The sequence below is a fragment of the Oncorhynchus kisutch genome, linkage group LG20 (genome assembly GCF_002021735.2).
Source record: "Oncorhynchus kisutch isolate 150728-3 linkage group LG20, Okis_V2, whole genome shotgun sequence".
Classification (NCBI taxonomy): Eukaryota; Metazoa; Chordata; class Actinopteri; order Salmoniformes; family Salmonidae; genus Oncorhynchus; species Oncorhynchus kisutch.
In genome coordinates, this window is record NC_034193.2 from 26,715,036 (window position 1) to 26,743,030 (window position 27,995).

At 43.0% G+C, this 27,995-nt stretch overlaps 1 protein-coding gene across 1 annotated transcript in view; it reads left to right on the top strand.

The window, feature by feature from the left end:
- The first annotated feature begins 642 nt into the window (after window positions 1-642).
- The window catches only part of plcd3b (phospholipase C, delta 3b), a 54,615-nt gene continuing 27,262 nt past the window's right edge, over window positions 643-27,995 (top strand). Inside the window, exons 1-2 of the mRNA XM_020454467.2 lie at window positions 643-1,031; window positions 20,713-20,880. Of these exons, the coding sequence (XP_020310056.2) occupies window positions 950-1,031; window positions 20,713-20,880 (250 nt within the window). The 5' untranslated portion in view covers window positions 643-949. The remainder of the gene's footprint in view (window positions 1,032-20,712; window positions 20,881-27,995) is intronic.

A 27,995-nucleotide genomic window follows, 5' to 3' on the forward strand; every position in this document is an offset into this window, starting at 1 on the left:
TGGCTACGCCCCTGGCCAGTCATGTGAAAACTATTGATTAGGGCCTAATGAATTTATATAAATTGACTGGTTTCTTTATATGAACTGTAACTCAGTAAAATCATTGAAATTGTTACATTTTGCGTTTATATTTTTGTTCAGTATATGAACAAGCCCTCCACTGTGCATGTCACAGGGTGTGGTTTGAAAAGCCAAAGTAAAAAGGTTAATCTTTTGACACAGTTCTTCAAGATTTTCTGACTGTGACAATCTAACCCATGCGTACTAAAAAACATATTTTTCCAGGAGGTATTCAAGCACAACGGCAACAGAGCATATCATTTCAATAGTTTCGTTATTACAGAGAAATATTACTGTTATATATTGTGTTTTCTTTGTCGTTTATTTTAATGAATGTGAATTCAAGGTGCATTGGCATAGTTAGCATCTGATCTCAGGATATAATAATCAGTTAACGTTCTCGCGCGCTTGTTCAGGTGCCTATTCATTACGCCATATCTGTTGCAAAACGTTTCGTAAACGGAAGCAAACGGAACGAAACGGGGAGGGACATACCTGAATGTTTCCAATAGAAACCCTCGTTTGGCGTTGCAAGACGTTGCAACGGTTTACACTAATGATTACACCCCAGTTTGCCTCCAATCCGTGGCATGACATAATCAAAGATGGGCTGGCTGTTCAGTCTCGCTTTTGCTCCAAAGGAATAAAATCATGAGGCGCTGCAGTCTTGGAGAAAGCTAGCTAGCTCAGTTACGGACTAGCCTACATGTTCTAGCAAGAACTTGATGCAGTCTAAAATCAAAAACAGTAAACTGTCTATAATCTTTCGGTGGCCTTGAAAAGCTGAACTCGTTAAACAATAGGCGTATATAGCTAGCTAACTAACTAACGTTAGCTAGCTAGGGATAACCAGAAAGAGGGAGAGCTCAAAGCGGCAGCGTCTTTGATCATGCTAGGCAACGGCAAGAAGCCCGTGAAGAATGGAGCCGGGACGTCCGAATCAAAGACTATCGACCCTCTTAAAAATTTAGGTAAGCATTTGGCGAATTAACGTTAGCTATCTCAATGTGAAAGACATGTATATCTGGTAAACCGGTTCATAGCCCATGTCTTTTCATGTAGTAGGCTGGCAGGACCGTTATGTCTGTATATGCTCACAAACAACATAGCTTGCTACCGTTATCTCTATCCCATCCCATCCCATACATGCTTGGAGCCACGCGTTTTTTTGGGGTTGTGTTGTAACGTTAGTTCAATCATTTCTTTAGCTGGCTAACCATTAATAACTGGCACACACATTTCTACGGTGTCCACAATTCGTGCATACTATTTCACAAATAACAATACAGTAGGCTACAGAACAGGTCATATTATATTCCTGAAATTACAGAATGGAGAATACGTTGATTAAAAAAATGGATCTGCAATATACACTGTTCTGAGATTAACGTTACATTGATGGGCTTCTAGTAGGCTAAGTATTATCAACGCACCCGAAAATGAGGAAAAATCAGTAATCAAACCAATAATAATTGATCAGTGTAACATTCATGATTAGAACGTTATTGGCATTTATTACATGGTAATTGACCTCTTGTGGTCAAACACTCGTAATTTACATATTAGGGCTATAATTAAGTGGTTCTTGAAAGACGTTCTGTATTTTAAATTGTGTAAATAAGGGTGTTACTCAAAACAGAAATATATTTCAAATATACAAAATTATTGTTTTGAAGATCCCCAATAAAAACATAACCATTCAATTAGAACGTTCAGCACTCTGACAGAGTTGACTTTAGACACAAATCGGATGGAGTTAATGTTTTACAGAGTTCAATTGTTATACACAGTAGCAATTTTGTTTTCTCCTCAGTTGCTTTATGATTGTAAAACCTAATTAAATGTAACATATTTGAGCAAAAATTCATTTTCTGTCTTAATCTGTCAGCCAGATAGAGTTGACAGTTTATGGTTGTGACAATAGAATTAGGAATTAGAATACTAGAATGGACATGCACCTAATTATGATGGGATGAAGGGCAGCCATTTTGGTCAGGAAGTTGGTCAAACGTAAAATTATGAATTTGAAGAATTTATCTGCACTGTATGTTTGTTAGCTAGCCAGACAGTTTTAGAGGAATGATTAAATCGTTCATTTGTCAAATTAACTGTATGCCAACATTCCATTCAAACAATGCAGTCAATCCTCCGCCATACACTGGCTGAAATCAGTTGATAGGACTTAGACAAGTTGTAAATGCAACCAGTACTAATATTGTATAATATAATAGCACACTGCTTTACAAGAAAACACAATTTAAGACATTCTGTTTACCTATATTTTAGAGGCTATTTATACAGGAAATTGGTATAAAACTGATATAAACTGTATTTATAATATGACCATATTTTAGGTTGACAATAATTATATTACATAATTGCTGGTATAACACATGCCTTACTTTTATTTTCCTGCATAAGTAAAATCAGGATTAGGCCTCACATGCCATTCCAATGTCTCCCTGACCAAAAGGAATCAGTGGAAAACAGACGTTGCATTGACCAGATTGGCGCACATTCAACAAATCTTATCTAACAAAGTGGATATTTGTCAAATCCGTTATGATTTATGTAATTTAACAGGCCCACAATATGTTTAATGAAGTCCTATTTGGATATACAGTGCCTTGCGAAAGTATTCGGCCCCCTTGAACTTTGCGACCTTTGCCACATTTCAGGCTTCAAACATAAAGATATAAAACTGTATTTTTTTGTGAAGAATCAACAACAAGTGGGACACAATCATGAAGTGGAACGACATTTATTGGATATTTCAAACTTTTTTAACATATCAAAAACAGAAAAATTGGGCGTGCAAAATTATTTAGCCCCTTTACTTTCAGTGCAGCAAACTCTCTCCAGAAGTTCAGTGAGGATCTCTGAATGATCCAATGTTGACCTAAATGACTAATGATGATAAATACAATCCACCTGTGTGTAATCAAGTCTCCGTATAAATGCACCTGCACTGTGATAGTCTCAGAGGTCCGTTAAAAGCGCAGAGAGCATCATGAAGAACAAGGAACACACCAGGCAGGTCCGAGATACTGTTGTGAAGAAGTTTAAAGCCGGATTTGGATACAAAAAGATTTCCCAAGCTTTAAACATCCCAAGGAGCACTGTGCAAGCGATAATATTGAAATGGAAGGAGTATCAGACCACTGCAAATCTACTAAGACCTGGCCGTCCCTCTAAACTTTCAGCTCATACAAGGAGAAGACTGATCAGAGATGCAGCCAAGAGGCCCATGATCACTCTGGATGAACCTCAGAGATCTACAGCTGAGGTGGGAGACTCTGTCCATAGGACAACAATCAGTCGGTAATTGCACAAATCTGGCCTTTATGGAAGAGTGGCAAGAAGAAAGCCATTTCTTAAAGATATCCATAAAAAGTGTTGTTTAAAGTTTGCCACAAGCCACCTGGGAGACACACCAAACATGTGGAAGAAGGTGCTCTGGTCAGATGAAACCAAAATTGAACTTTTTGGCAACAATGCAAAACGTTATGTTTGGCGTAAAAGCAACACAGCTCATCACCCTGAACACACCATCCCCACTGTCAAACATGGTGGTGGCAGAATCATGGTTTGGGCCTGCTTTTCTTCAGCAGGGACAGGGAAGATGGTTAAAATTGATGGGAAGATGGATGGAGCCAAATACAGGACCATTCTGGAAGAAAACCTGATGGAGTCTGCAAAAGACCTGAGACTGGGACGGAGATTTGTCTTCCAACAAGACAATGATCCAAAACATAAAGCAAAATCTGCAATGGAATGGTTAAAAAATAAACATATCCAGGTGTTAGAATGGCCAAGTCAAAGTCCAGACCTGAATCCAATCGAGAATCTGTGGAAAGAACTGAAAACTGCTGTTCACAAATGCTCTCCATCCAACCTCACTGAGCTCGAGCTGTTTTGCAAGGAGGAATGGGAAAAAATTTCAGTCTCTCGATGTGCAAACCTGATAGAGACATACCCCAAGCGACTTACAGCTGTAATCGCAGCAAAAGGTGGTGCTACAAAGTATTAACTTAAGGGGGCTGAATAATTTTGCACGCCCAATTTTTCAGTTTTTGATTTGTTAAAAAAGTTTGAAATATCCAATAAATGTCGTTCCACTTCATGATTGTGTCCCACTTGTTGTTGATTCTTCACAAAAAAATACAGTTTTCTATCTTTATGTTTGAAGCCTGAAATGTGGCAAAAGGTCGCAAAGTTCAAGGGGGCCGAATACTTTCGCAAGGCACTGTATTTGGCTGTTTTTGTTGCAATATATGTAGAAGTTGTCTCTTTTCAGGGTTAGAAGAGACTGCTAATGCTAACTCCTGTTTGTAGAAGCTGTTTAGCATAGCTAGCATACAGAAATCGGTGGTGGTAGTCAGTCTTTTTTTAAACTGTTATGCAGTTGTTTGGTAACGATGACATGAACATGTGTTGTTGGGGTTGAAATCCATACAAGCTTTATACTTATGACTACATTATATTTAAAGCCAAAGAGGGCTATTGCAAGATCACAACATAATATCCTTTTTTAGTTAACCCTTTAATTGCGTACAATCACGTATTTGTTATCATTGTTGAGTGATCTCTGCAGCGTATGATCACAAATATGTGATTGGAGCAATAGCAACAGAAAGTATGATGCAACAAACAGCATTGTTGTCTGAAAAGCATCTAAACAATGTGTCACACTGATGGGAAATAAAGGTCTTCACAACTTTATTCCTCAATCTCACCTTTTTTTGTAAAAGATAAATACGAACTTCATCATCCAATCATCACACAGAACACATCCACAGCTAAACTCAATCCATAAACCAGCCTAAAGAACAGGTTGCGCTGACAAAAAAACATAACATAAGTTAGCGACCTAACAGCTAGACTTGTTTACAATGAACCACATCTCTGGAGAAAGGGAGAAATATAATATTGTTTAGAAAAGAGATGCATGTCAGCTAAGCTAACAGCAGCTAAATTCTTCATGATGGCAGCCAAGTTTATGTTTGACTCGGTGATAACTCTCTTGTCCCAGAATTACATTCATTATGAGATGCAAATAAACAAAGCCAAAGATGGCTGCGCCCATTGCCTGAAAAATATGAACTTAGTTTAGCCACTTTTCAGCATATTACAAATCTTCCATGTACTTGTTACAATGTATACAAGTCATTTACCTTTTTTCACAAAGCAAATAAAATGAACTCACTGATCATCACACCAAATACAAGCCTACTGCCTAGCCTAACTGTAGCGTGAAAGCTAAACAGGGATAAAACTATTTTAGGGGGGTTAATTTCATTATTGGGGGGTTTTAATTCCAAGGGTTGTAGAAATGGGGAAAGGTATCGTGGGGGGATATGATGCAGGAAATATTACTATGATGGGGGATTTATCAATAAATGGGGGGCAAACACAGGAGAAGTTTATACACTAAATAAAAATAAAACCCCTGGAAAGGGGGCTCTGAGCTGGCAACCCTGAGGTAGGGAAAGGGGGATACCTAGTCAGTTGTACAACTGAATGCCTTCAACTGAAATGTGTCTTCCGCATTTAACCCAACCCCTCTGAATCTGAGAGGTGCGGGGGACTGCCTTAATCGACATCCACAGCGCCCGGGAACAGTGGTTTAACTGCCTTGCTCAGGGGCAGAATGACAGATTTTCACCTTGTCAGCTCGGGGATTCGGTCCAGCAACCTTTCGGTTGCGGGGGACTGCCTTAATCGACATCCACAGCGCCCGGGAACAGTGGTTTAACTGCCTTGCTCAGGGGCAGAATGACAGATTTTCACCTTGTCAGCTCGGGGATTCGGTTCAGCAACCTTTCGGTTACTGGCCCAACCTGCCGCCCCAGGTACCAACGTTACAATCTGATGCCGTGTTCAGAACAACTGGGAATTTGGAAATCTCCGACTTCAGTGCGTTCAAGACAACTGGGAACTCGGGGAAAAAAACAAGCTCCGAATGAGATTTTTTATTTTTTTTCGTCATCCAGCTCGGAATTCCAACTCGGGAACTCAGACCTCTTTCTAGAGCTCTGACTTTCCTACCTTTAGATCACTGATGTCATAGTTTGACCTAGTCTTTTTCAGAGTTCCCAGTTGTCTTGAAAGCACCATAAGTCAGTCGAGTAAACTGTCTCTTGTTATAACGTCTTTGGTTTGACAACCAGAATGCATTGTATAATGTCAACAAATATGGCGCCACACATAGCCAGCAAATAGCTTAGCATTAGCTAAGAGTAACCTAGTGGCTAGAGCGTTGGACTAGTAACCGAAAGGTTGCAAGTTCAAATCCCCAAGCTGACAGGGTACAAATCTGTCGTTCTGCCGCTCAAGAGGTATGCTTAGATAACCTATACAGGTTTTTTTTTTTTACATAGAATTAGGCATAATGATTATGGCTCTAGGCAGCAGGAAAAAGCTGTTTCAGGTGTTGGAAAAAATTCTTAAACCACCCCCATCCATCCTCACGTACTTCGTTCCCCCTCTAAAATAATGGGTTCATGATGCCCCTGCTTGTGGGTGCATCCTTTCACAAAACTGTCACATTTGTATTAAAGTAAATAACCGACGTTATCTTGAAATCATTAGGCAAATTGCAAACATCTGCACTTGTACTTGTAATGACTTAACATTGCTTTCAGGGATCTCTCAGTTTTCAACCCCATACTTCATGTCAGAAAATAATCATGCAGTTCATGTGGCAGATTTGCAAGTAGGTTAACATTTGTGGCGTCGGCATAATGTGGGATACAGGCTATTTATAATGGGTGGTCCTCCGGCAGTTTTCCTAACGCAACTCTATAGCTATGGTACTACTGTATTCCCTGGGTAGCCAAGAACAGAGTGGGAGGTCTGTCTGCCATGGTCAACCCCACCCTATAGGTGCCCAAAACCACACCCTGGGTGCCTTGGTTCAGATGGGCATGAATGGAAATTCTCTTCCTGTGCCCTGTAAAGGCAGTGCCAACTAGCCCACCATTGTCAAACAATGGTGGTTGTGGGAAAGGGTTACATTTAGATCAAATTTGTAGGTGGTGGAACTGTCCCCCAAATTAACCAAGTTACTTTTCCGTGGTAATTTCTAACAGAAATCTATTCAGTTCCTTCCTAATGTATAAGCCTGGGCGGCAGGTAGCCTAGCAGTCAAGAGCGTTGGGCCAGTAATCGAAAGGTCGATGGTTTGAATCCTCGAGCCGACTAGGTGAAAAATCAGTCGATGTGCCCTTGAGCAAGGCACTTAACACTAATTGCTCCCGTAAGTTACTCTGGATAAGAGTGTCTGCTAAAGTGGAAAAAATGTCATTCAACAATGTTGCTGATTTGGCAAGTTAACAATAAATAAGTTGAAGCAGATGCTGTACTACTATGCTGTCCAGTGTCCACAATCCTCTGTTGAGGACTGGGTCATGTTCATTAGGACACACAATTAAAAATGTTTTCAATTGCTTTGCTGATTTGAAAGATGAGCGTTTCTTATTGGACAACTCTAGGGAGTCCCTCTCCCTGTTTCAGTCTGTTTTCTGACATTTGGTGCCTAATGAATTTAAATTGAACCTTTATTTAACTAGGCAAGTCAGTTAAGAACAAACTCTTTTTTACAATGACGGCCTACCCCGGGCCAAACCCAGACAACGCTGGGCCAATTGTGCGCCGCCCTATGGGACTCCCAATCACGGCCAGATGTGATGCAGCCTGGATGAACACAACCCTGGTTGTGTGGGTGCTTAACATTGGCAGTAAAGGTACTTACCAACGTAGGGTATTGAACATGGCTCCAGGGCTACATCAGCCTTTTTTGAAGGTAAAACTTCCACCATCCTGCCTACCTCAGATAACTACTACTGCTACGATATGCCTGTCTCTCCCTGTCTACATTCGGGTTCCTTTCAAGGTCTCCACCAGTAGGATTTGGTTTGACTTCATCAAATTATTTTATTTGACTATGTGAAATATCATGTCAAAGCAGGTGGATTGTCATCATGTCAAAGCAGGTGGATTGTCCAATGCTATATCAGCCTTTCTGTAATTAATGGACTGCCTGGCATAATCCATAATCCATAATTGACTGCCTGGCATAATCCAGGCAGTCAATTAATTACAGAAAGGCTGATATAGCATTGGATTTGTCCTTTCACTATTCTGGTGAAGTATTGGACTCATACAGGGCCCCGTAGGGGCTTGAGTGAAAGGGGGTTTACGCTATTTGATGTGTGTCTGGTGTGTGTGTGTCCGTGTGCTGTATGTACGTGTGAGTGTTCATTCATTCATTCAAGCTTGTGTCTGCGTGTGTATGTGCATATGCATGTGTGTGTGTGCTCGTGGAGGGGGCCCCCACAAGTCTTCAAAGCTGACCCCATTTGAAATGATAATCTCCTCCCTTCCCTGCCCACCAGAGGACATGCACTAATAAGAGACTGGGAACAAGTAGGAACCAGCGGGACGTTTAGGACATAGAGAGGGGAACACTGCATGATGCTTTTCAGGGAGAGAGCTTCTGCTGTACAGAGGAAATCAGAACACATCTATCTCTGGCTAAGGAAACTGTAGCTTTACTAGTTCACACTGACCCAAGGTCATGGTGGTACAACTGTACATCGAGTCTTACAGTTGTATCATTGCTGAAAGGGTGTAATTCTTACCCCTGTGTGTGTGTCTGTCTGTCTGTCTGTGCGTCTGCATGCGTGATCGTGTGTGTGTCTTTTTTTAAATGGTTAAGCAGGGTTTAAGGTGCTTAGAATTGTTCTGTGGGAGAGACACGGAGCGACGGCAACATACAGTCTAGTCTGTCTGTCTAATTATCCTGAGGTCGCATGCAGTAGCTATGTTGATCTTCTTCTCAGCAATCATAGATTCATTCAAATGCAATTTTGCTTATGTATGCAATTTCTATATTGCACACTACATTATAAATATCCTGGTGGTATAAGTATAATTGTAAGCTAACGATTGTAAGAAAGGCAAGGTTTCATGTCAGTGAGCATGTACATGGGTGGGCATGTGCATATGCACTGAGTGTAAAAAACATCAAGAACATTTGCCCTCAGAACAGCCTTAATTCGTCGGGGCTTGGACTACAAGGTGTTGAAAGCGTTCCACAGGGATGCTGGCCCATGTTGACTCCAATGCTTTCCACAGTTGTGTCAAGTTGGCTGGATGTCCTTTGGGTGGTGGACCATTCTCGAAACACACGGGAAACTGTTAGGCGTGGAAAACCCAGCAGTGTTGCAGTTCTTGACACAAACTGGTGCGCTTGGAACCTACTACCATACCCCGTTCAAAGGTACTTAAATCTTTTGTCTTGCCCATTCAGCATGTCACACAAATCCATGTCTCAATTGTCTCAAGGCTTAAAAATCATTTTTTAACCTGTCTCCTCCCCTTCATCTACACTGATTGTAGTCGATTTAACCAGTCTCAACGTCAACAGTGAAGACTCCGGGGTGCTGGCCTTCTAGGCAGAGTTCCTCTGTCCAGTATCTGTGTTCTTTCGCCCATCGTAATCTTTTATTGTTTAACTCTGTCTAGAAGGCCAGTATCCCGGAAGTCGCCTCTTCATTGTTGACGTTGCGACTGGTTTTGCGGGTACTATTTAATGAAGCTGCCAGTTGAGGACTTGTGAGGAGTCAGTTTCTCAAACTAGACACTTTAATGTACTTGTCCTCTTGCTCAGTTGTGCACCGGGCCTCCCACTCCTCTTTCTATTCTGGTTAGAGCTAGTTTGCACTGTTCTGTGAAGGGAGTAGCGTTGTATGAGATCTTCAGTTTCTTGACAATTTCTCGCATGGAATAGCCTTCAGTTCACAGAACAAGAATAGACTGATGAGTTTCAGAAGAAAGTGCTGTGTTTCTGGCCATTTTGAGCCTGTAATCGAACCCACAAATGCTGATGTTCCAGATACTCAACTAGTCTAAAGAAGGCCAGTTGTATTGCTTCTTTAATCAGAACAACAGTTTTCAGCTGTACTAACAGAATTGCAAAAGGGTTTTCTAATGATCAATTAGCCTTTTAAAATGATAAACTTGGGTTAGCTAACACAACGTGCCATTGGAACACAGGAGTGATGGTGGCTGATAATGGGCCTCTGTACGCCTAGGTAGGTATTCCACTAAAATATCTTCCGTTTCCAGCTACAATAGTCATTTACAACATTAACAATGTCTACACTGAATTTCTGATCACTTTGATGTTATTTTAATGGACAAAAAAAAAAAGCTTTTCTTTCAAAAACAACGACGTTTCTAAATGACCCCAAACGTTTGAACAGTAGTGTAGGTATTGCAGACTCAGGGAGAGGTTGAAAATGTCAGTGAAGACACTTGCCAGTTGGTCCGCGCATGCTTTGAGTACATGCCAGAAATAGGCCTAATCTACAGTTTGTCAGTCAACGGCGAAAATGATCTGATTTCACTATTTCTGTGAGAATGTTGTAGACCAATCGGTGAGCAATATCCAAATGCTCCATCTCCCCCATATGAAAAATGACATCTTAACACCCCAGTAGAATTTGCTTCAATGTAATTCTCATTGCCTTGCTTACTCCTCCATAGCGTGGAAGGAAGCCAGTCTGTTTGGGTGTTGTGTGTGGTGAAGGAGTACCAAGACTGCTTTGTTAGTCTATGGACCAAGCCCTGGTCTAGTATGTACAGTGCACTCCTGTTTTAGCTGTTGATTCTGGCCATGTGGGATAGCCTGTGATGACTCTGTAGCAGGAGCAGTGGACATTGCAAAGACGGCTGTCTGTTTCTCAAAATGCATGCTACCGTGCTCCCAGCATGCAAATTGGAGCACGAGAGGGTCGGAGTATGAGTCTTTTCTGGTGTTTTGATGGTGGAAAACTGAGCGTGTCTAGCATAACATGTCAACCCTGTTACCCATAAAAAGACAGTCAAAAAATGTTTTAACAATTTCATTTTTTTTTGTGAAGCTTGCATTCAATTGCGACTCCCTTCTGCACACCACAAGCTTCCATTCCCCCTGTCACAAGGGAATTGATGGCTGATTTAAGAAGTCGTCAACCCTGTTAGGGTCAACCCTGTTACGGTCAACCGTGTTACTTTATTTGGCACTTAATAGGCACTTACAATAGTCATTTTTTTTATTTAAACTCTTGAGATTGGAAAACATGTTTTTTATGAAGTTGAACATGTGCTCTTTATGACAGAATGTTAAAATTAGGTGAAATCAAAAGTTGTTTTATTTACAAAGAGAGCTCTTCTCAAAAGCCACCAAATTGGTGAAATGACCCATGTACAGCATTCCTCATTCCAGGCTTGTCCTCTGATAGTAGCATAAAACATACCTACAGTGCATTTGGAAGGTATTCAGACCCCTTGTTAAGTTACAGCCTTATTCTAAAATCGATCAAATAAACATTTTCCCTCATCAATTTACAGACAATACCCCATAATGACAAAGTGAAAACAGGTTTTTAGAACTTGTATTAAAATTTAAAAAAACAGACATATTTATTTACGTAAGTATTCAGACCCTTTGCTATGAGACTCGAAATTGAGTTTAGGTGCCTCCTGTTACCATTGATCATCCTTGAGCTGTTTCGACAACTTGGAGGTAAATTGTGGTAAATTCAATTGATTGGACATTATTTGGAAAGGCACACACCTGTCTATAGAAGGTCCGACAGTTTACAGTGCATGTCAGAGCAAAAACCAAGCTATGAGGTCGAAGGACTTGTCCATAGAGCTCCGAGACAGGATTGTGCCCAGATCTGGGAAAGAAGGGTACTAAAACATTTCTGCAGCATTGAAGGTCCCCAAGAACACAGTGGCCTCCATCATTCTTAAATGGAAGAAGTTTGGAACCACCAAGACTCTTCCTAGATCTTGCCGCCCAGCCAAACTGAGAAGGGCCTCAGTCAGGGAGGTGACCAAGAACCCGATGGTCAGTCTGACAGAGCCCCAGAGTTCCTTTGTGGAGATGGGAGAACCTTCCAGAAGGACAAACATCTCTGCAGCACTCCACCAATCAGGCCTTTATGGTAGAGTGGCCAGAGAGAAGCCACTCCTCAGTAAAAGGCACATGACAGCCCGCTTGGAGTTTGCACCTAAAGAACTCAGCCCATGAGAAACAAGATTCTCTGGTCTGATGAAACCAAGATTGAACTCTTTGGCCTGAATGCCAAGCATCACGTCTGGAGGAAACCAGGCACCGCTCATCACCTGGCCAATGCCATTCCTATGGTGAAGCCTGGTGGTGGCAGCATCATGCTGTGGCAGGGACTGGGAGTCTAGTCAGGATAGAGGGAAAGATGAACAGAACAAAGTACAGAGAGATCCTTGATGAAAACCTGCTCCAGAGCGCTCGGGACCTCAGACTGAGTCAAAGGTTCACATTCCAACAGGACAACGATCCTAAGTACACAGCAAGGACAATGCAGGAGTGGCTTTGGGACAAGACTCTGAATGTCCTTGAGTCCGGACATGAACCCGATCTACCATCTCTGGAGAGACCTGAAAATAGCTGTGCCGCTACGCTCCCCATCCAAACTGACAGAACTTGAGAGGATCTACATTGAAGAATGGGAGAAACTCCCAAAATACTGGTGTGCCAAGCTTGTACCCAAGAATACCCAAGAAGACTCAAGGCAGTAATCACAGCCCAAGGTGCTTCCACAAAGTACTGAGTAGAGCTTCTAAATACTTATTTAAACATCCTATTTCATTTTTTAAATAAAAAAAGACATATGCAAAATGTTTCTAAAAAACAGTTTTTGATTTGTCATTATGGGTTAATGTTTGTAGATTGATGAGGGGGAAAAAACAATGTAATCTATTTTAGAATACGGCTGTAACTTAACAAAATGTGGGAAAAAGTGAAGGGGTCTGAATACTTCCCGAATGCACTGTATACAGGTGAGCTAGGTATGTTTTTTTGTAAGGGGGGCTAGGTATGTACACAGTGCAGATACATTCCATCAATAAGATAGTGGACAAAATAGATTGTTTTGAAATGTGACTCACCACCTGGATTCGGTATTGCGTAGCAAAATTTGAAATGTTTTTTTTTTAATACATTGGATAAATGTAGAGACTCAGAGCTATAAAATGGTATGTCATACGCAGAATTTTTGAGGAACAATATGAAAGTAATTATGCTTTGAAAGTTGATACACTTGTAAACTCACTTTTGAGAAAAGGGCCTTTGAATGTTTTGGTAGCTACTGGAGAGCTCTCCTTTGTCTACACCCATTCAGCATTGTTTACACCCTCTCCACCCATCTCTTTAAGGATTCACATGAGGTCATGTGCTAAACAGTGAGTAAGTGCAGTAAAGATTCAGACTAAAAGTAGCTTACAATAAGACAAAATTCCAGGTAAACAGGAACTGTCCAGATAAAAATATTTAATAAATATTAGATGACCCTTACCCAGACACACTTGTCTAAATTGATGGGTCATGTGAAAGAAATTCTAGAACCCCCAACCACATCCAATGGTGGAAAAGTACTAAATTGTCATAGTATAAATCATTTCAAATTCCTTATATTAAACCAAACGGCTCAAATATTTTCTACTTTTTTTATTGACAGATAGCCAGGGGCACACTCCAACACTCAGACATCATTTACAAACACTGTTTAGTGAGTCTGCCAGATCAGATGCATTGGGGATGTTCTCTTGATAAGTGTGTGAATTGGACAATTTTCCTGTGAAAATGTAACGAGTACTTTTGGGTGTCAGGGAAAATGTATGTAGTAAAAAGTACATTATTTTATTTCGGAATGTAGTGAAGTAAAAGTAAGTTGCCAAAAATATAAATAGTAAAGTAATGTACAGATACCCCCATCCAACATCTGCTGGCTAGCTAACAGCAAGCTTTAACTAGCAATACAAACCGATTGTCATAGCTACCTAAAGTTAACCAAATAGGTTCAATGTTAGCTAGCTAACATTAGGCTATAACTATCAATGCGAAATGTCATTCTGAGAAAAAATCACTAACGTTACACACAATTCATACACGTAAATTAATGTTCGCTAGCAAGCCGGCCATCTAACCTCAGCTAACGTTAGTTAGCTAACAGCAAGCTTTAACTTGGGGTCTTTTGTTTAGACATGTCACGTTAACGTTAGCTAGCTAAACTATAATCCCAATCCATAGAGTAACGTCGCTAGCAATACAAACTTTTGTCATAGCAAAAGTTAACCAAATAAGTTAGGTTCAATGTTAACGATAGCTAGCAAGCCAGCCATCGAACTCCAACTGGCTAGCTAACAGCAAGCTTTAACTTGCAATGAAAACAACTTTCTAACAAAATTAGAAATGTATAATATCTGAAACTGTAGCTAGATTCTTACCCGTATACATGGATGAAAGCTTCACAGCAGACTGCAACCCCTTTCATTAAAGTTTGCACAGCTTGTTTGGCCCGTTGTGTTCCACTGATTTCAAAACTCGGTCAACTTCTTCCGTTTCATCCCCATCACCGTCATCAGAAGACTCTACAATGTCTTCTAAAAAAAATCTCTTTCTCTCACCTAAGTCAGGGATTTCCTCATCATCTAATTCATTTTCAGAGAGAATCAGCATGGCACGATCGTCCTCAAGAAAGTAGTCCATCACAACTTTTTCCCACTGACCTTTGTCGATAGCACCTGATAAATTCAGGGCAGCAATGTTATTGAAAGCAGTAGCAACATATTTGCAGTTCTGATGTTTGTCTGACTTATATCTTTTGAAAAACGTTACATCTTTCGAAAAAACTGCAGCAGTAAGGATTATCTACGCATAATGAGCAGCTCATTTTATTGACAAGATGCTACACTGCAGACCAACCTGAAACTCATCTCTCGGCATGTCCAGCTCAATAATTAACTCAGCCAATCATGGCTAGCGGGAAGGTTCCTTACTTTTTCATTGGCTAAAACAAACTGGGCTCGTAATTTAACAACTTTATTCATATTTACAGATGGCATAAAAGTTTGTTATGAAGGCACTTGAAAGTTCACATGTTCGAGAAGGCATTTCTGCCAAAAAATTTCTGCCACAGCTAAGGCATTTTGATCCCAATTTCTTTATAGATTTTTTTTATGAATCGGGTCACAAATGTCTTAGCTGTGACTGTTGGCTCTTAGTGTGTGTGTGTGTGCGTGCTGTAAAAGGAAAGGATGCATATAGCTTAGTAGCCTGAGGCATTCATGAAAAAAGCCTACATTTGTGTACAGCATTATGGTGTATGCAATATGATCTGTTGATGACTCATTGTGTTCATTGTGTTCATTACATAAACTAGTCTAGATGAATGACTCAGAGACAGTACATGTAGGCTAAGCCTAACCTAGCTGTGGTGACTCTAAAAAGCTACACAGACTGACTGAACTTTGAACCAAAACATGAACTGTAAGTGTACGAAGAGAAGGTTTTAGATCATTTTCTCTTTTTAGGCAGTTTGCTTTATTTCCTTATGGATCAGTCAAGTCAGACAAGCATCAGATCTTAGGTCAGGATTGGAATATTGAGCAGAATCCAATTAATTTGGTCGTAGGCAGACGTACAGTGTCTAGTGAAATTCTTCACACCCCTGCACAATTTTCACATTCTGCAGCCTTAAATTAAACTCAAATGAACAACGATGAAATGAAACAACAAATTAAATTAGAATTTCCCCTACTGGTCTAAATAACATAATACACTCTTTCAAAGTGAAAGAATAAAAAAATAAAATGCAAAGATTGAACTAGGTCGTCAAGTAGGTCGTCATACTCCTTGCTCAGGCACATCTAAATACATTCAGGAGCAAATATTTTCATGAAAAATCACACAATTAGCCTAGTTGAATTGGGGCCATCTGTGTGCAAAAGTAATAGTTCTCATAATTTAAAAAAAACTTCCTCTGTATATGTAACGTCACTCAGCTGGTTTGTGAATTTCAAACAAATATTCAACCTCAAAGTCACCAAAGTGCTTTAGAAACATACATTTTGAAATCATTCCAATACAGTGAATATCCCTTTGTTTATGGTCAAGTATGATGTTATGCTGTGTATAATATCACCATGGCACTGTAAGAATCTGGTCATCCTTCCTAACTGAGCTGCGGGAGAGACTGGAAACTGCTCAGGGATATCACTGTGGGGCCAAAGGTGATTTAAAACTGCCATGTAGTTCATTGCATGACCTGAGAGAAAAACTATGAATGGATCAGCAACATTGCATTAACTACACATTACTGGCCTGTATGACAAAGGGGAAAGAAGGAAGCCTGTGATATCCCAAACCATCCGTCTTGTTTGCAACAAGACCATTCAGCAATACTGTAAGAGATACTGGAAACAAATAAACTTTTTGGCATAAATGCAAAACTTTAGGTTTGGGTACAAAATCTAGCACAAAACGTCAGAGTGAACTGTCATCAACGTATGCTTCTGTATTCTCCCTTCTCTCTTGGGTCATTCACTTGCCTAGGTCCCATAGGCGTCTCGAAAGGATCCCACCCTCGTCACCAAGTTAGCTGACAAATGTAGAGAAAGAGAAGTGCCTTCGTGGAATGCAATCCTGCGGTCCACAGACCAGAGCTCTACCATCTCAGGCAAAAGCCCAGGCTCCTGACGGAGACAATAGAATTCTCATTACTGCATGTTACAATAGTAAAAACATAATCTGTTTGTCAACTCATTGCACTAATTGTGTATTGAATGTAGTATTTGAGATGCTCAGACAAGCCCTTGTATCTGTAGTTGGTGTTCTTCAACTCTAGGATGCACTAGACTAAGACAAAAACCCACAAAGAAAAGACAACAGGTACGTGCATATGTGGTCTAATTAGTGAAGGCAGGGCTGTTTCTGTCACGACTTCCGCCGAAGTCGGTTCCTCTCCTTGTTCGGGCGGCGTTCGGCGGTCGACGTCACCGGTCTTCTATCCATCGTCGATCCACCTTTCATTTTCCATTTGTTTGGTCTTGTTTTCCCACACACCTGGTTTTACATTCCCTCTTTACTTGTCGTGTATACAACCCTCTGTTCCAGAGACACATGGAGAGCTGAATAGATCACAGGAGACAAAAGTGACAGACAAGAATGAATTTTAAAATTCATCATAGCAAAGGATTCTAGTTTGTGAGCTAGAAACGAACATCCTGGCAGTCTTAATAATGCCAACATAAGGAAGCTACTAGGATAGAGGCAGAGTTCTCTGTAATCATCCTACTCCAACTGTTGCCATGGATAATGTGGCATTTCTTATGTGTCAGTATTTAAATTAATGGGTCCTGCCTTGATGACACTACTGTGTTAGCTTTACACGACTTGTCCGAAAGATTTTTGCCTTCTTAAATTATTATTTGTAATAAACTGATAGCTTAAGCTCCCTGTCCCGAAATGACATGCTAGTGATAAAGCTATCACATGCGAGCTAGCAGCAGGTCTACTTGTTGTATCTAACCAGCTAGCTAGTTACATTACCAATGTTGCTGCATTCTAAGTTGAGAGTCATTTTACAGCATGTCAAATCAAATCAAATTTCAAATCACATGCGCCAAATACAACAGGTAGACCTTACAGTGAAATGCTTACTTACGAGCGTCTAACCAACAATGCAGTTTAGAAAAAATTGATAACAATAAGAAATAAAAGTAACAAGTAATTAAAGAGCAGCTGTAAAATGACAATAGCGAGACTATATACAGGGTATACTGTATACTGGTACAGAGTCAATGTGCGAAGGTAGAGTTATTAAAGTGACTATGCATAGATGATAACAACATGGGTAGCCATTTGATTAGGTGTTCAGGAGTCTTATGTCTTGGGGGTAGAAGCTGTTTAGAAGCCTCTTGGACCTAGACTTGGCACTCCGGTACCGCTTGCTGTGCGTTAGCAGAGAGAACAGTCTATGACTAGGGTGGCTGGAGTCTTTTTAGGGCCTTCCTCTGACACCGCCTGGTATAGAGGTCCTGGATGTCAGGAAGCTTGGCCCCAGTGATGTACTGGTCCGTTCGCACTACCCTCTGTAGTGCCTTGCAGTCGGAGGCCGAGAAGTTGCCATACCAGGCAGTGATGCAACCATGCTCTCGATGGTGCAGCTGTAGAACCTTTTGAGGATCTGAGGACCCATGACAAATCTTTTCAGTCTCCCGAGGTGGAGTAGGTTTTGTCGTGCCTCTTTTGTCGTGTCTCTTCATGACTGTCTTGGTGTGCTTGGACCATGTTAGTTTGTTGGTGATGTGGACACCAAGGAACTGAAAGCTCTCAAACTGCTCCACTGCTGCCCTGTTGATGAGAATGGGGGCGTGCTCGGACCTTCTTTTTCCTGTTGTCCACAATCCTTTGTCTTGATCACGTTGAGGGAGAGGTTGTTGTCCTGGCACCACACGGCCAGGTCTCTGACCTCCTCCCTATAGGCTGTCTTGTCTTTTTCGGTGATCAAGCCTACCACTGTTGTGTCATCGGCAAACTTAATGATGGTGTTGGAGTCGTGCCTGGCCGTGCAGTCATGATTGAACAGGGAGTACAGGATGCGACTGAGCACGCACCCCTGAGGGGCCCCTGTGTTGAGGATCAGCGTGGCGGATGTGTTGTTACCTACCCTTACCACCTGGGGGCGGCCCGTCAGGAAGTCCAGTATCCAGTTGCAGAGGGAGGTGTTTAGTCCCAGGGTCCTTAGCTTGGTGATGAGCTTTGAGGGCACAATGTTGTTGAACGCTGAGCTGTAGTCAATGAATAGCATTCTCACATAGGTGTTCCTGTGGATCTGTTGGGACGGTATGCAAATTGGAGTGGGTCTAGGGTTTTTGGGATAATGGTGTTGATGTGATCCATGACCAGCCTTTCAAAGCACTTCATGGATACAGATGTGAGTGCTATGGGTCGGTAGTCATTTAGGCAGGTTACCTTAGTGTTCTTGGGCACAGGCACTATGGTGGTCTGCTTGAAACATGTTGGTATTACAGACTCGGACATGTCAGTGAAGACAGTTGCCAGTTGGTCAGTGCATGCTCGCAGTACACATCCTGGTAATCCATCTGGCACTACGGACTTGTGAATTTTGACCTATTTAAAGGTCTTACTCACATCGGCTGCAGAGAGCGTGATCACACAGTCTTCTGGAACAGCTGGTGTTCTCATGCATATTTCAGTGTTTTTTCCCTCGAAGCAAGCATAGAAGTAGTTTAGCTTGTCTGGTAGGCTCTTGTCACTGGGCAGCTCTCGGCTGTGCTTCCCTTTGTAGTCTGTAATGGTTTGCAAGCCCTGCCACATCCGACTAGCGTCAGAGCCGGTGTAGTACGGATCGATCTTAGTCCTATATTGACGGTTTGCCCTTTTGATGGTTCGTCAGAGGGCATAGCGGGATTTCAAATAAGCTTCTGGTTTAGAGTCCCGCTCCTTGAAATCGGCAGCTCTACCCTTTAGCTCAGTGCGGATGTTGCCTGTAATCCATGGCTTCTGGTTGGGGTATGTACTGTGGGGACGACATCATCGATGCACCTATTGATGAAGACAATGACTGATGTGGTGTACTCCTCAATGGCACTGAGGAATCCCGGAACATATTCCAGTCTGTGCTAGCAAAAGAGTCCTGTAGCTTAGCATCTGCTTCATTTGACCACTTTTTTTGTTGACATAGTCACTGGTGTTTCCTGTTTACATTTTTGCTTGTGAGCAGGAATCAGGAGGATAGAATTATGGTCAGATTTGCCATATCCCCCATATGAGAGTTTGTATGTGTCTCTGTGTGTGGAGAAAGGTGTTCCAGAGTTTTTTTCCTTCTGGTTGCACATTTAAAATGTATTGGTGGTATCGCGTTTCTATAACTAAAATAGTCTAAAAAGACTTTACCTTATAGCAGTTTGTTGGAAGGAGATCGCTCTCGAGCTATCACCAGCTGTGTTTACTCCCTTAGCTACGGAGAACGTGATTGGCAGACGTGATTAGAAGAGATGGTACACAGATTCTGATTGGTTTACTGTTTAGTCCTGGGCAGTGTTGGCCTGTCCAGCTAGCAAGTTTAAAATTAAGATTATTTTTATTTTTTAAATACAAGAATTGACAATGCCAACAAACAGAAATGTGTTCAGAATAAATAAATAAACCCAAAATGTGAAATCTAGCTCCTTCTTCACAAAAACTAAAGCAGATACAGTGTTTCAGCCCAACTCCGAGAGGATGATTTTGATAGCCTAGCAGTCCTTGGTCCAACTGACTCGACTGCCCCCCCCCACGGCGAGAAAGAGAACTGCAGGTTTTCAGTGAATTTATGTAAATCACAATGCTCATTTGAATTTCCTGCAGTGCAGAGTGGTCAAATTAAGATCCCACATCTGTATGTGCAACCATAAAGCGGCCGGTATAGATTTCAAATGGCTATTAACTTGAAGCACTTAGCTGGTAACATTGCTTCTCGTTATCCTGTGCTGTCTCTTTCTGTTTCTATCTTTCTCTCTTTCCCTTGTTATGCCCCTCTTCCTGTCGCACCATTTTTATTTTGCTCACCATCCCTTTCCTTCACCTTCATCTCTACCTCTCTCTCTTTTGCTCTTCCCCTCTCTCCCTCCACTCCTCTCCATCTCTCTCCACCTTTCCCTTTCCCTCTTCCTTCCCATGCCCCATCTCTGTCTGTCTTACTTATTGTACTTTTCTCTCTCTCTTCTCTCTCTGTCTCTCCCTGTCTCTCTAAATCTCTCTGTCTCCGTGTCCAGGTGTAGAGGAAGATGAGGACGTGAAGGTGATGCTGAAAGGCTCCAGCATGGTAAAGGTACGCTCCCCACGCTGGCAGAGGAGACGTACGCTGAAGCTGCTGGACGATGGAGTCACCGTGTGGTGCGAGTCCGACAAGTTCTCCAGCCGCTCCAAGGCCCAGCAGTCCTGTGAGTGTGTGTGTCTGTGTGTACGTGCATCCCCAATCCATTCCCCAAAAACAGAGCATCAATATCATTGAATGTAAGCCTACTCTATAACATAATGTACTTACTAGATTGTTATCAGGTTATTACATAACTTAGCTTTTTCCACTTTTAATAACACTGGTATAAGACAAGTAGGCCTAATTCCAGACCTTGTATTGGAAATTGTAAGGCAGAAGAACTAGATATTTCAGGGAGACAGTTCATGCTTTTTATGAGCACTGATTGGAGGGCCTTTGGTTGAGTTGCAGTTAATCACAGACTTGGCATATGGGCTTGTAAGGTGAAACACATGTAAACAAAACCCCTTATATGGGCTGTGTAAACGCCCTGCTTTGGGATGCGGGGTTAACTGTATGTACTCATACAGGCAGACAGGCAAACACACACACACACACACACACAAACACCAGTCATTATAGTAGTGATGTATTTTCAACCTATCCTAGTTTAAGTTGAAACAAGTCAAATTAAAGGATATGATATGGTGGTAGGAGTTTCCCTCGACTGTGGTTTGTCCCATATAGTTACCATACAGCACAATCATGGGGTACCACGCTCAACTTAGAAACATGCCCTTCAATTGCTGTAATAGTAGATTTGGTTTGTGATGTGACCAAACGTGTGTGTCTGTGTGTGTGTGTGTGCATCATTTTTGTCAATTATACCTTTAAACTTAATCCTGCGCCTCATTTCAGTGTAGATGAGCTTACTGTAGGAGAGATTGTAAAATATATAAAATACAAATAAATAGATATAGCAGTTACTAATGCATTTTGTAAATAAAGAAAGACAGTTTGCATGTCATCATTCTTACAGAAATAATTCAGCTTCAATCTTAGCACATAAATAGCAACAAAGCAGTTTAAGTGTTTGAAATGACAATATTTTGACACTGCAATAACAATGTGAGGACTATACATAGATATATAGTTTTGATTAACACAGTATTATATATATTTTTATTTTATTTAACTAGTCAAGTCAGTTAAGAACAAATTATTTTTTATAATGAGGCCCCCTGGGGAACAGTGGGTTAACTGCCTTGTTCAGGGGCAGAATGACAGATTTTTACTTTGTCAGCTCAGGGATTTGATCCAGCAACCTTTCAGTTACTGGCCCAACGCTCTAACCACTAGGCTACCTGACACATTAAATCAATGCAATCTGATTCTGTAGCTTTTCACACTTTAAAATAAAGGAATAGAAGACATGTTCATCAAGAAAAGTATACAAAAACAGATTGATACTGTATATCTCACATGAACAAAAACAGAACATTATAGTTGCATTCTTAAAAAGATGAGAAGAATGTTGACATGAGTATATGGTGAACACTTCATTACAACCTCTACATTTCATCTTCTTGATTTAATGGAGTAAAGTTGTCACGTAACAAAAAAGTTAAATCAAACAAAGGCTGAACAAATACTATACTCTACCCATGCCTTTGTCCTTCTTATCATATGTTTGATTATCAGCCTATTAACATACTTTTCTACTCTCCTGGTTCTTCTAAAATCAGCCCTTGAAAAACAATATACGTCATAAGGAAGGCTGCGTCTATACTTGAACAAATCAAATGTTATTTGTCACATGCGCCGAATACAACAGGTGTAGACCTTACAGTGAAATACTTACTTGAAAGCCCTAACAACAATGCAGTTTTAAAAAAGGAAAACATGAAAATAATTAGTTACAAATAATTAAAGAGCAGCATGAAAATAACAATAGCGAGGCTATATAAAGGGGGTACCGAAGGGGAATAGGTTTTGTCGTGCCCTCTTCACAGCTGTTTTGGTGTGCTTGGACCATGTTAGTTTGTTGGTGATGTGGACACCAAGGAACTTGAAGCTCTTAACCTGCTTCACTACAGCCCCGTCGATGAGAATGGGGGTGTGCTCAGTCCTCCTTTTCCTGTAGTCCACAATCATCTCCTTTGTCTTGATCACGTTGAGGGAGAGGTTGTTGTCCTGGCACCACACGGCCAGGTCTCTGACCTCCTCCCTATAGGCTGTCTCGTTGTTTTTCATTGATCAGGCCTACCACTGTTGTGTCATCGGCAAACTTAATGATGGTGTTGGTGTCGTGCCTGGCCGTGCAATCACGATTGAACAGGGAGTACAGGAGGGGACTGAGCACGCACCCCAGAGGGGCCCCCGTGTTGAGGATCAGCTTGGCGGATGTGTTGTTACCTACCCTTACCACCTGGGGGTGGCCCGTCAGGAAGTCCAGGATCCAGTTGCAGAGGGAGGAGTTTAGTCCCAGGGTCCTTAGCTTAGTGATGAGCTTTGAGGGCACAATGGTGTTGAACGCTGAGCTGTAGTCAATGAATAGCATTCTCACATAGGTGTTCCTTTTGTCCAGGTTGTAAAGGGCAGTGTGGACTGCAATAGAGATCATCTGTGTATCTGTTAGGACAGTATGCAAATTCACGTGTGCTCCCTCTCCAGCCTCTAGGTCACCAGGCTGCTCGTTATGGTGCACACCTGTCACCGTCGTTACGCGCAACAGCGTATTATGACACTCACCTGGAATCCATCACCTCCTTAATTACCTGCCCTTTATATGTCACTCCTTTTGGTTTCTTCCCCAGTCATCATTGTTCCTGTTTCATGTCGGTGCACTGTTTGTGTTTCTTGTTTTGTTCATTTATTTATTAAATGTATTCACTCCCTGAACTTGCTTCCCGACTCTCAGCGTACATCATTACAATTACACAGCATGTAAAAACCCCAATAAATCCCCTGCAACTTACTTTTCGATGCACGCACAACATTCAGACATTCGTAACATGCGTCTTCTCTCTTATGACGATGACAACACTCTGACCTGAGTGGGTGGGTGCAGTGTCCAGATGCGCCTTCTCAAGCGCTCTGATTGGTTGGGAATGGCAGGGCTATGATGGGTGATTGATAACTAAGGTAGGCTAAGCAGCCAAACTAATTGTACTTAAGGGAAACTGAAGGGACTGTGAGGGGAAGTTAGTTAGAGGGGAGAGGAGCAGGATGTCCTTTTTTACAGCTACCACAATATTTCTTATGGAAATATTAACATCCACGAAAAGGCCTCTAACCTAAATGGTAAAGTTTCTAATGGGGGCCACAGTATTTAAAGGGCCAAAGAGTCTGAAAAGCCACAGTCCTCAAGTGGAAGCTTATTCCTGGCGGGCCTAATCCTACCCGACAGGATAGGCAGGGCTTAGGGACCGCCCCGCGAGGGGGGTACACAGATACGCAGAGACAGTCCTGGGCCACCCCATGGGGGAGGGCCCTCTAAATCAGCTGCTGCCGGGAAGCTGGGCCCCAGAGCAATGCCAGAGGCTGGCCACGGCTGCGGCGGAGAGATGTGGCATTACAGCCACAACTGTCGTTGGCAGCTCACTGGCTGCAGTTGAGGCTGATGACTCTTTCACACTGCTGAAAGCGATGACTCCCATGGTGGAGCATGTGGGGATCCCTGGGCGAGGATCATCAGGGATCTGGAGGCAGGGGCTGGCTGGGTCCCAGAGACAAGGTCAGGTGGCCTCCCACATGGGAAGGGTTGAGGGTCATCCAAGGCAGGGGCCGGGTGGCCCCCCAGAACTAGAGACAGCAGCCCCCCCGGGTCATGGAACGGTGGTTCCCCCTGGTCAGGGAGCTGAGGGCCTAGCAGGGCAGGGGACTTGGAACAAATAGCTCAAATCTGAGGCTGCAAACTTAGCCAAGCAAGGAACATATAGTCTAGCGCTAAAAAGGCGACTGGGTGCAGGCTGAGGGCTGCAAACAGTCTAACTTCACACCTAGAGAAGCAGATAACTCCAGGTCTAGCGGGACGGGAGACCCAGGGCCTAGGACTAGGGCAGGTGGTTGGGCATGTAGCACTGACTGAGCTGACTGCTTGCCAACTGAGGCTGGGGGCTTAGTGCTGAAAACTTTAGTGTTGACAGGGAATCCAACTTTGGACCTGACAGGGAAACCGACTCTGGACCTGACAGGGAAACCTACTCTACCTGACAGGGAAATCAACTCTGGACCTGACAGGGAAACCTACTCTGGACCTGACAGGAAGAACGACTCTGAACCTGACTGGGAGAACGACTCTGAACCTGACAGAGAGAATGACTCTGAACCTGACAGGGAGAACGAGTCTGAACCTGATAGGGAGAACGACTTTGGTTCTGACAGGGAGAATGACTCTGGACCAGCCAGCAAAACTGATGCTGGACTTGGAGAATAGTAGAGCTCTGAGACTACTAGAGAAACTGGTACCTTTTGAGCCTAGCAGGGCAGGAGCCTGATGACCCACCTGGGCTAGGGACTTGACAAATGCTGGAGACAACAGACCTAGTGCAGCTGGAGACCAATGACCTAGTGCTAGGGACTAGGGCAGACGAGGGCTGAGGACTGAACCTAGCACAGGTAACTTGTGGCTTAGCAGGGCAGAAGGCTCTAAGCCTGGTGGGCTAAGGAGCTGTGGGCTGACTATGTCTGGAGACTGCGAGCCTAGTACAACAAACTTGGGAACTAGTAAGGCAGGAGGCTCTAAACCTGGTGGGATAGGCAACTGCCTACCAACTAAGGTAGGGGAGAGCGATCTGAGCAGGGCAGGATACACTAGACCGACTTGAGGGTCAGGACATACTTGGCCTACTGGGAAGGCAGGGAACTCTAAACCTGACCCTACCGGGAAGAAAGCTAACTGTAACCCTACCAACAAGGAAGGAAACTCTACACCTACCATAGAGGCAGGCTCCACTGGACCTACTTGAAGGGCAGGACACTCAAAGCCTGGACACTTTACACCTGCCAGGTAGCCCCGAAACTTTAACTATAACCCTACCGGGTGGGCAGGGAAGTCTAACTACCGGGAAGGAAGGGATCTCTGACCTACCAGGAAGGAAGGGAACTGGACAACTAGGTCAGGGGAGACATCAGGGGTGACTTCTGGTGGGTCACCCGGGGTAATGTCTGGCAGGTCCCCTGAGGTGAGGTCTGGAGGTAGCAGGAACTATCACGCTGGTAGCAGGTGGGCCAGCAGGGACTCCAGGCCTGGGACTGTCAAGTTCCACCAGGCTGTGACTGGAGAGGCCCCAACGTCTGGTCTGTACTCCTTCAGTAGCTGCAGGCTGTGGCTCCATCCAAGGAGTGGGTGAAGAATCCAGCGCCAGGAGCAGTGAGGGGCTCTTGGGGGAGAGCAGGTGGAGTCTTTGTGGCTGAAAGTTCCAGAGTACCAGACATTCGGACCTCGAGCACCGGAGCGTCTGCCTCGACTAGCAGGGGATCCCCACTGTGAGGAGAGGACGACTCCGCAACGGCAACCAGAACAGGCCCCATGGCAGCGACTGGCTGTGACTGGAGCGGGAGTCTCCTTAACTGTGGCTAGTTGAGGAGCTGGCTAAGGAGGGTGCAGACCTTGGTGTTGTGGACTGTGCATTCTGGAGTTGTCTTCATCTGCTGGGGAGCTAGGCCACTCTGGGGAGCAGAAGCGAACCCGACGGATCCGTGCCTCTGGCCAGAGGGGCCTAGAAAGATACAACAAAGGCTCCAGCCTGGAGCGATAAAGATTTGTAGCTAGGCCACCTTGGGACGTAGTAGCGGTCCCAATGGTCCCATGGAGGTGGCGAACACTCAGGGCTGGAGTAGTGTCTCTCAGTGGAGTAGGAGTGATGGTGCTCCCATGGTGGTGATGATGGCTCTAGGCAGGGAGGCCTAGAGCAGTGGTGGTCAGGAGAGTAGCGGCGGTACTGGTGCTCCCGCGGCGGTGACTCAGGTCGGGGGGGACTGTCCTCCTGATCTCTTGCTGCTCATGACGCAGGTACTCGTATTCCCTCATCAGATCCCAACTGGTGAGGGTGGGGTCATTCCCTGACCATTGAGGAGGCCTGGAGCAAGGCTGGTAGTCTCTTAGATGAAAGAGGTGTGTAGGGCCTCGCAACTCATCTTCCTCAGATGCATGGCGGCTTCGTGTGGCGGTGTGGACTGAGGTGGGTGGTGACAGCATCCTCATACGTCTTGGGAATGCAGGATAATTCGTCTGCATCCTGGGGCGCGGAAACAACTTCTCTTCTGGGTACTTCAACATCTGAAACTATAGCCGATCAGAATCCGGCTCGAAGGACCATGTAAAAACTATTGGTCGCTAAATCCTGAGAAATGACGGACCATATAAAAAACTGTTGGTCACTAAATCCGGCTCAAAGGACATTCCTGCTATATATATATATATTGGTGAGGGATAACTAAGATATGCTGAGCAGCCAAATTAACCGGACTTAATGGAAACTGAAGGGACGGTGAGGGGAATTATTGTGTGCCCAGTGGGAGTGTCCTACCACTGGGCACACACTGTTTGAATCAACGTTGTTGTGGAATGTCCATGTGGAATGGATGTTGAATGGATGTTGAATTGACGTCTGTGCCCAGTGGGTCCCAATTGAAGGCAACATTTTTTTACACCATCTGTGTTTACACAAAGGGAAGGGATTCTTAAGGCCACACTCTGCAAATATTTCAGTGATTTCAAATAATTACGTATTATTACCCCAAAAAATTACCATAGTTACCAAAGTTAGAATTTCTAAAGGAATGGTAAATCAAATCATATATTTGTTTCATGAATCAAATAGAAAAATGAAATGAAAATAGTCAAACAAAAGGATGTGATGCCTTTGCAGTTCTTTCAAAATAGTTTAATATTTAATGGATAATGATTCATCAGTGCTTATATAGGCTTATAAAACATATGTTCCGCCCTCTCAAAGTCCAAGCTCAGACAAAGATAAAGGCATGAGGTAGCAGCTGATCGACAGATTAGATTGGCAGTTGTGCTGTTTGATAACAAACCAGGACCAGACCTGTGCTTCATTGGTCAAACATGCATAATGCACAAACAAGATGGACGAATCTCAGCCCTATTTCATTAACCAGTAGGGCTGGTTAAAAAGTTTTAAAGGCCCAGTGCAGTCAAAAACGTGATTTTCTGTGTTTTCCACACTTTGAGGTGGTGTTGGAATAATACTGTAAAATTGTGAAAACGATGCCCTTTAGTGTGAGATCTATTTGAAAAGACCGCCTTATATTTCAGCCTGTTTTGGTGGG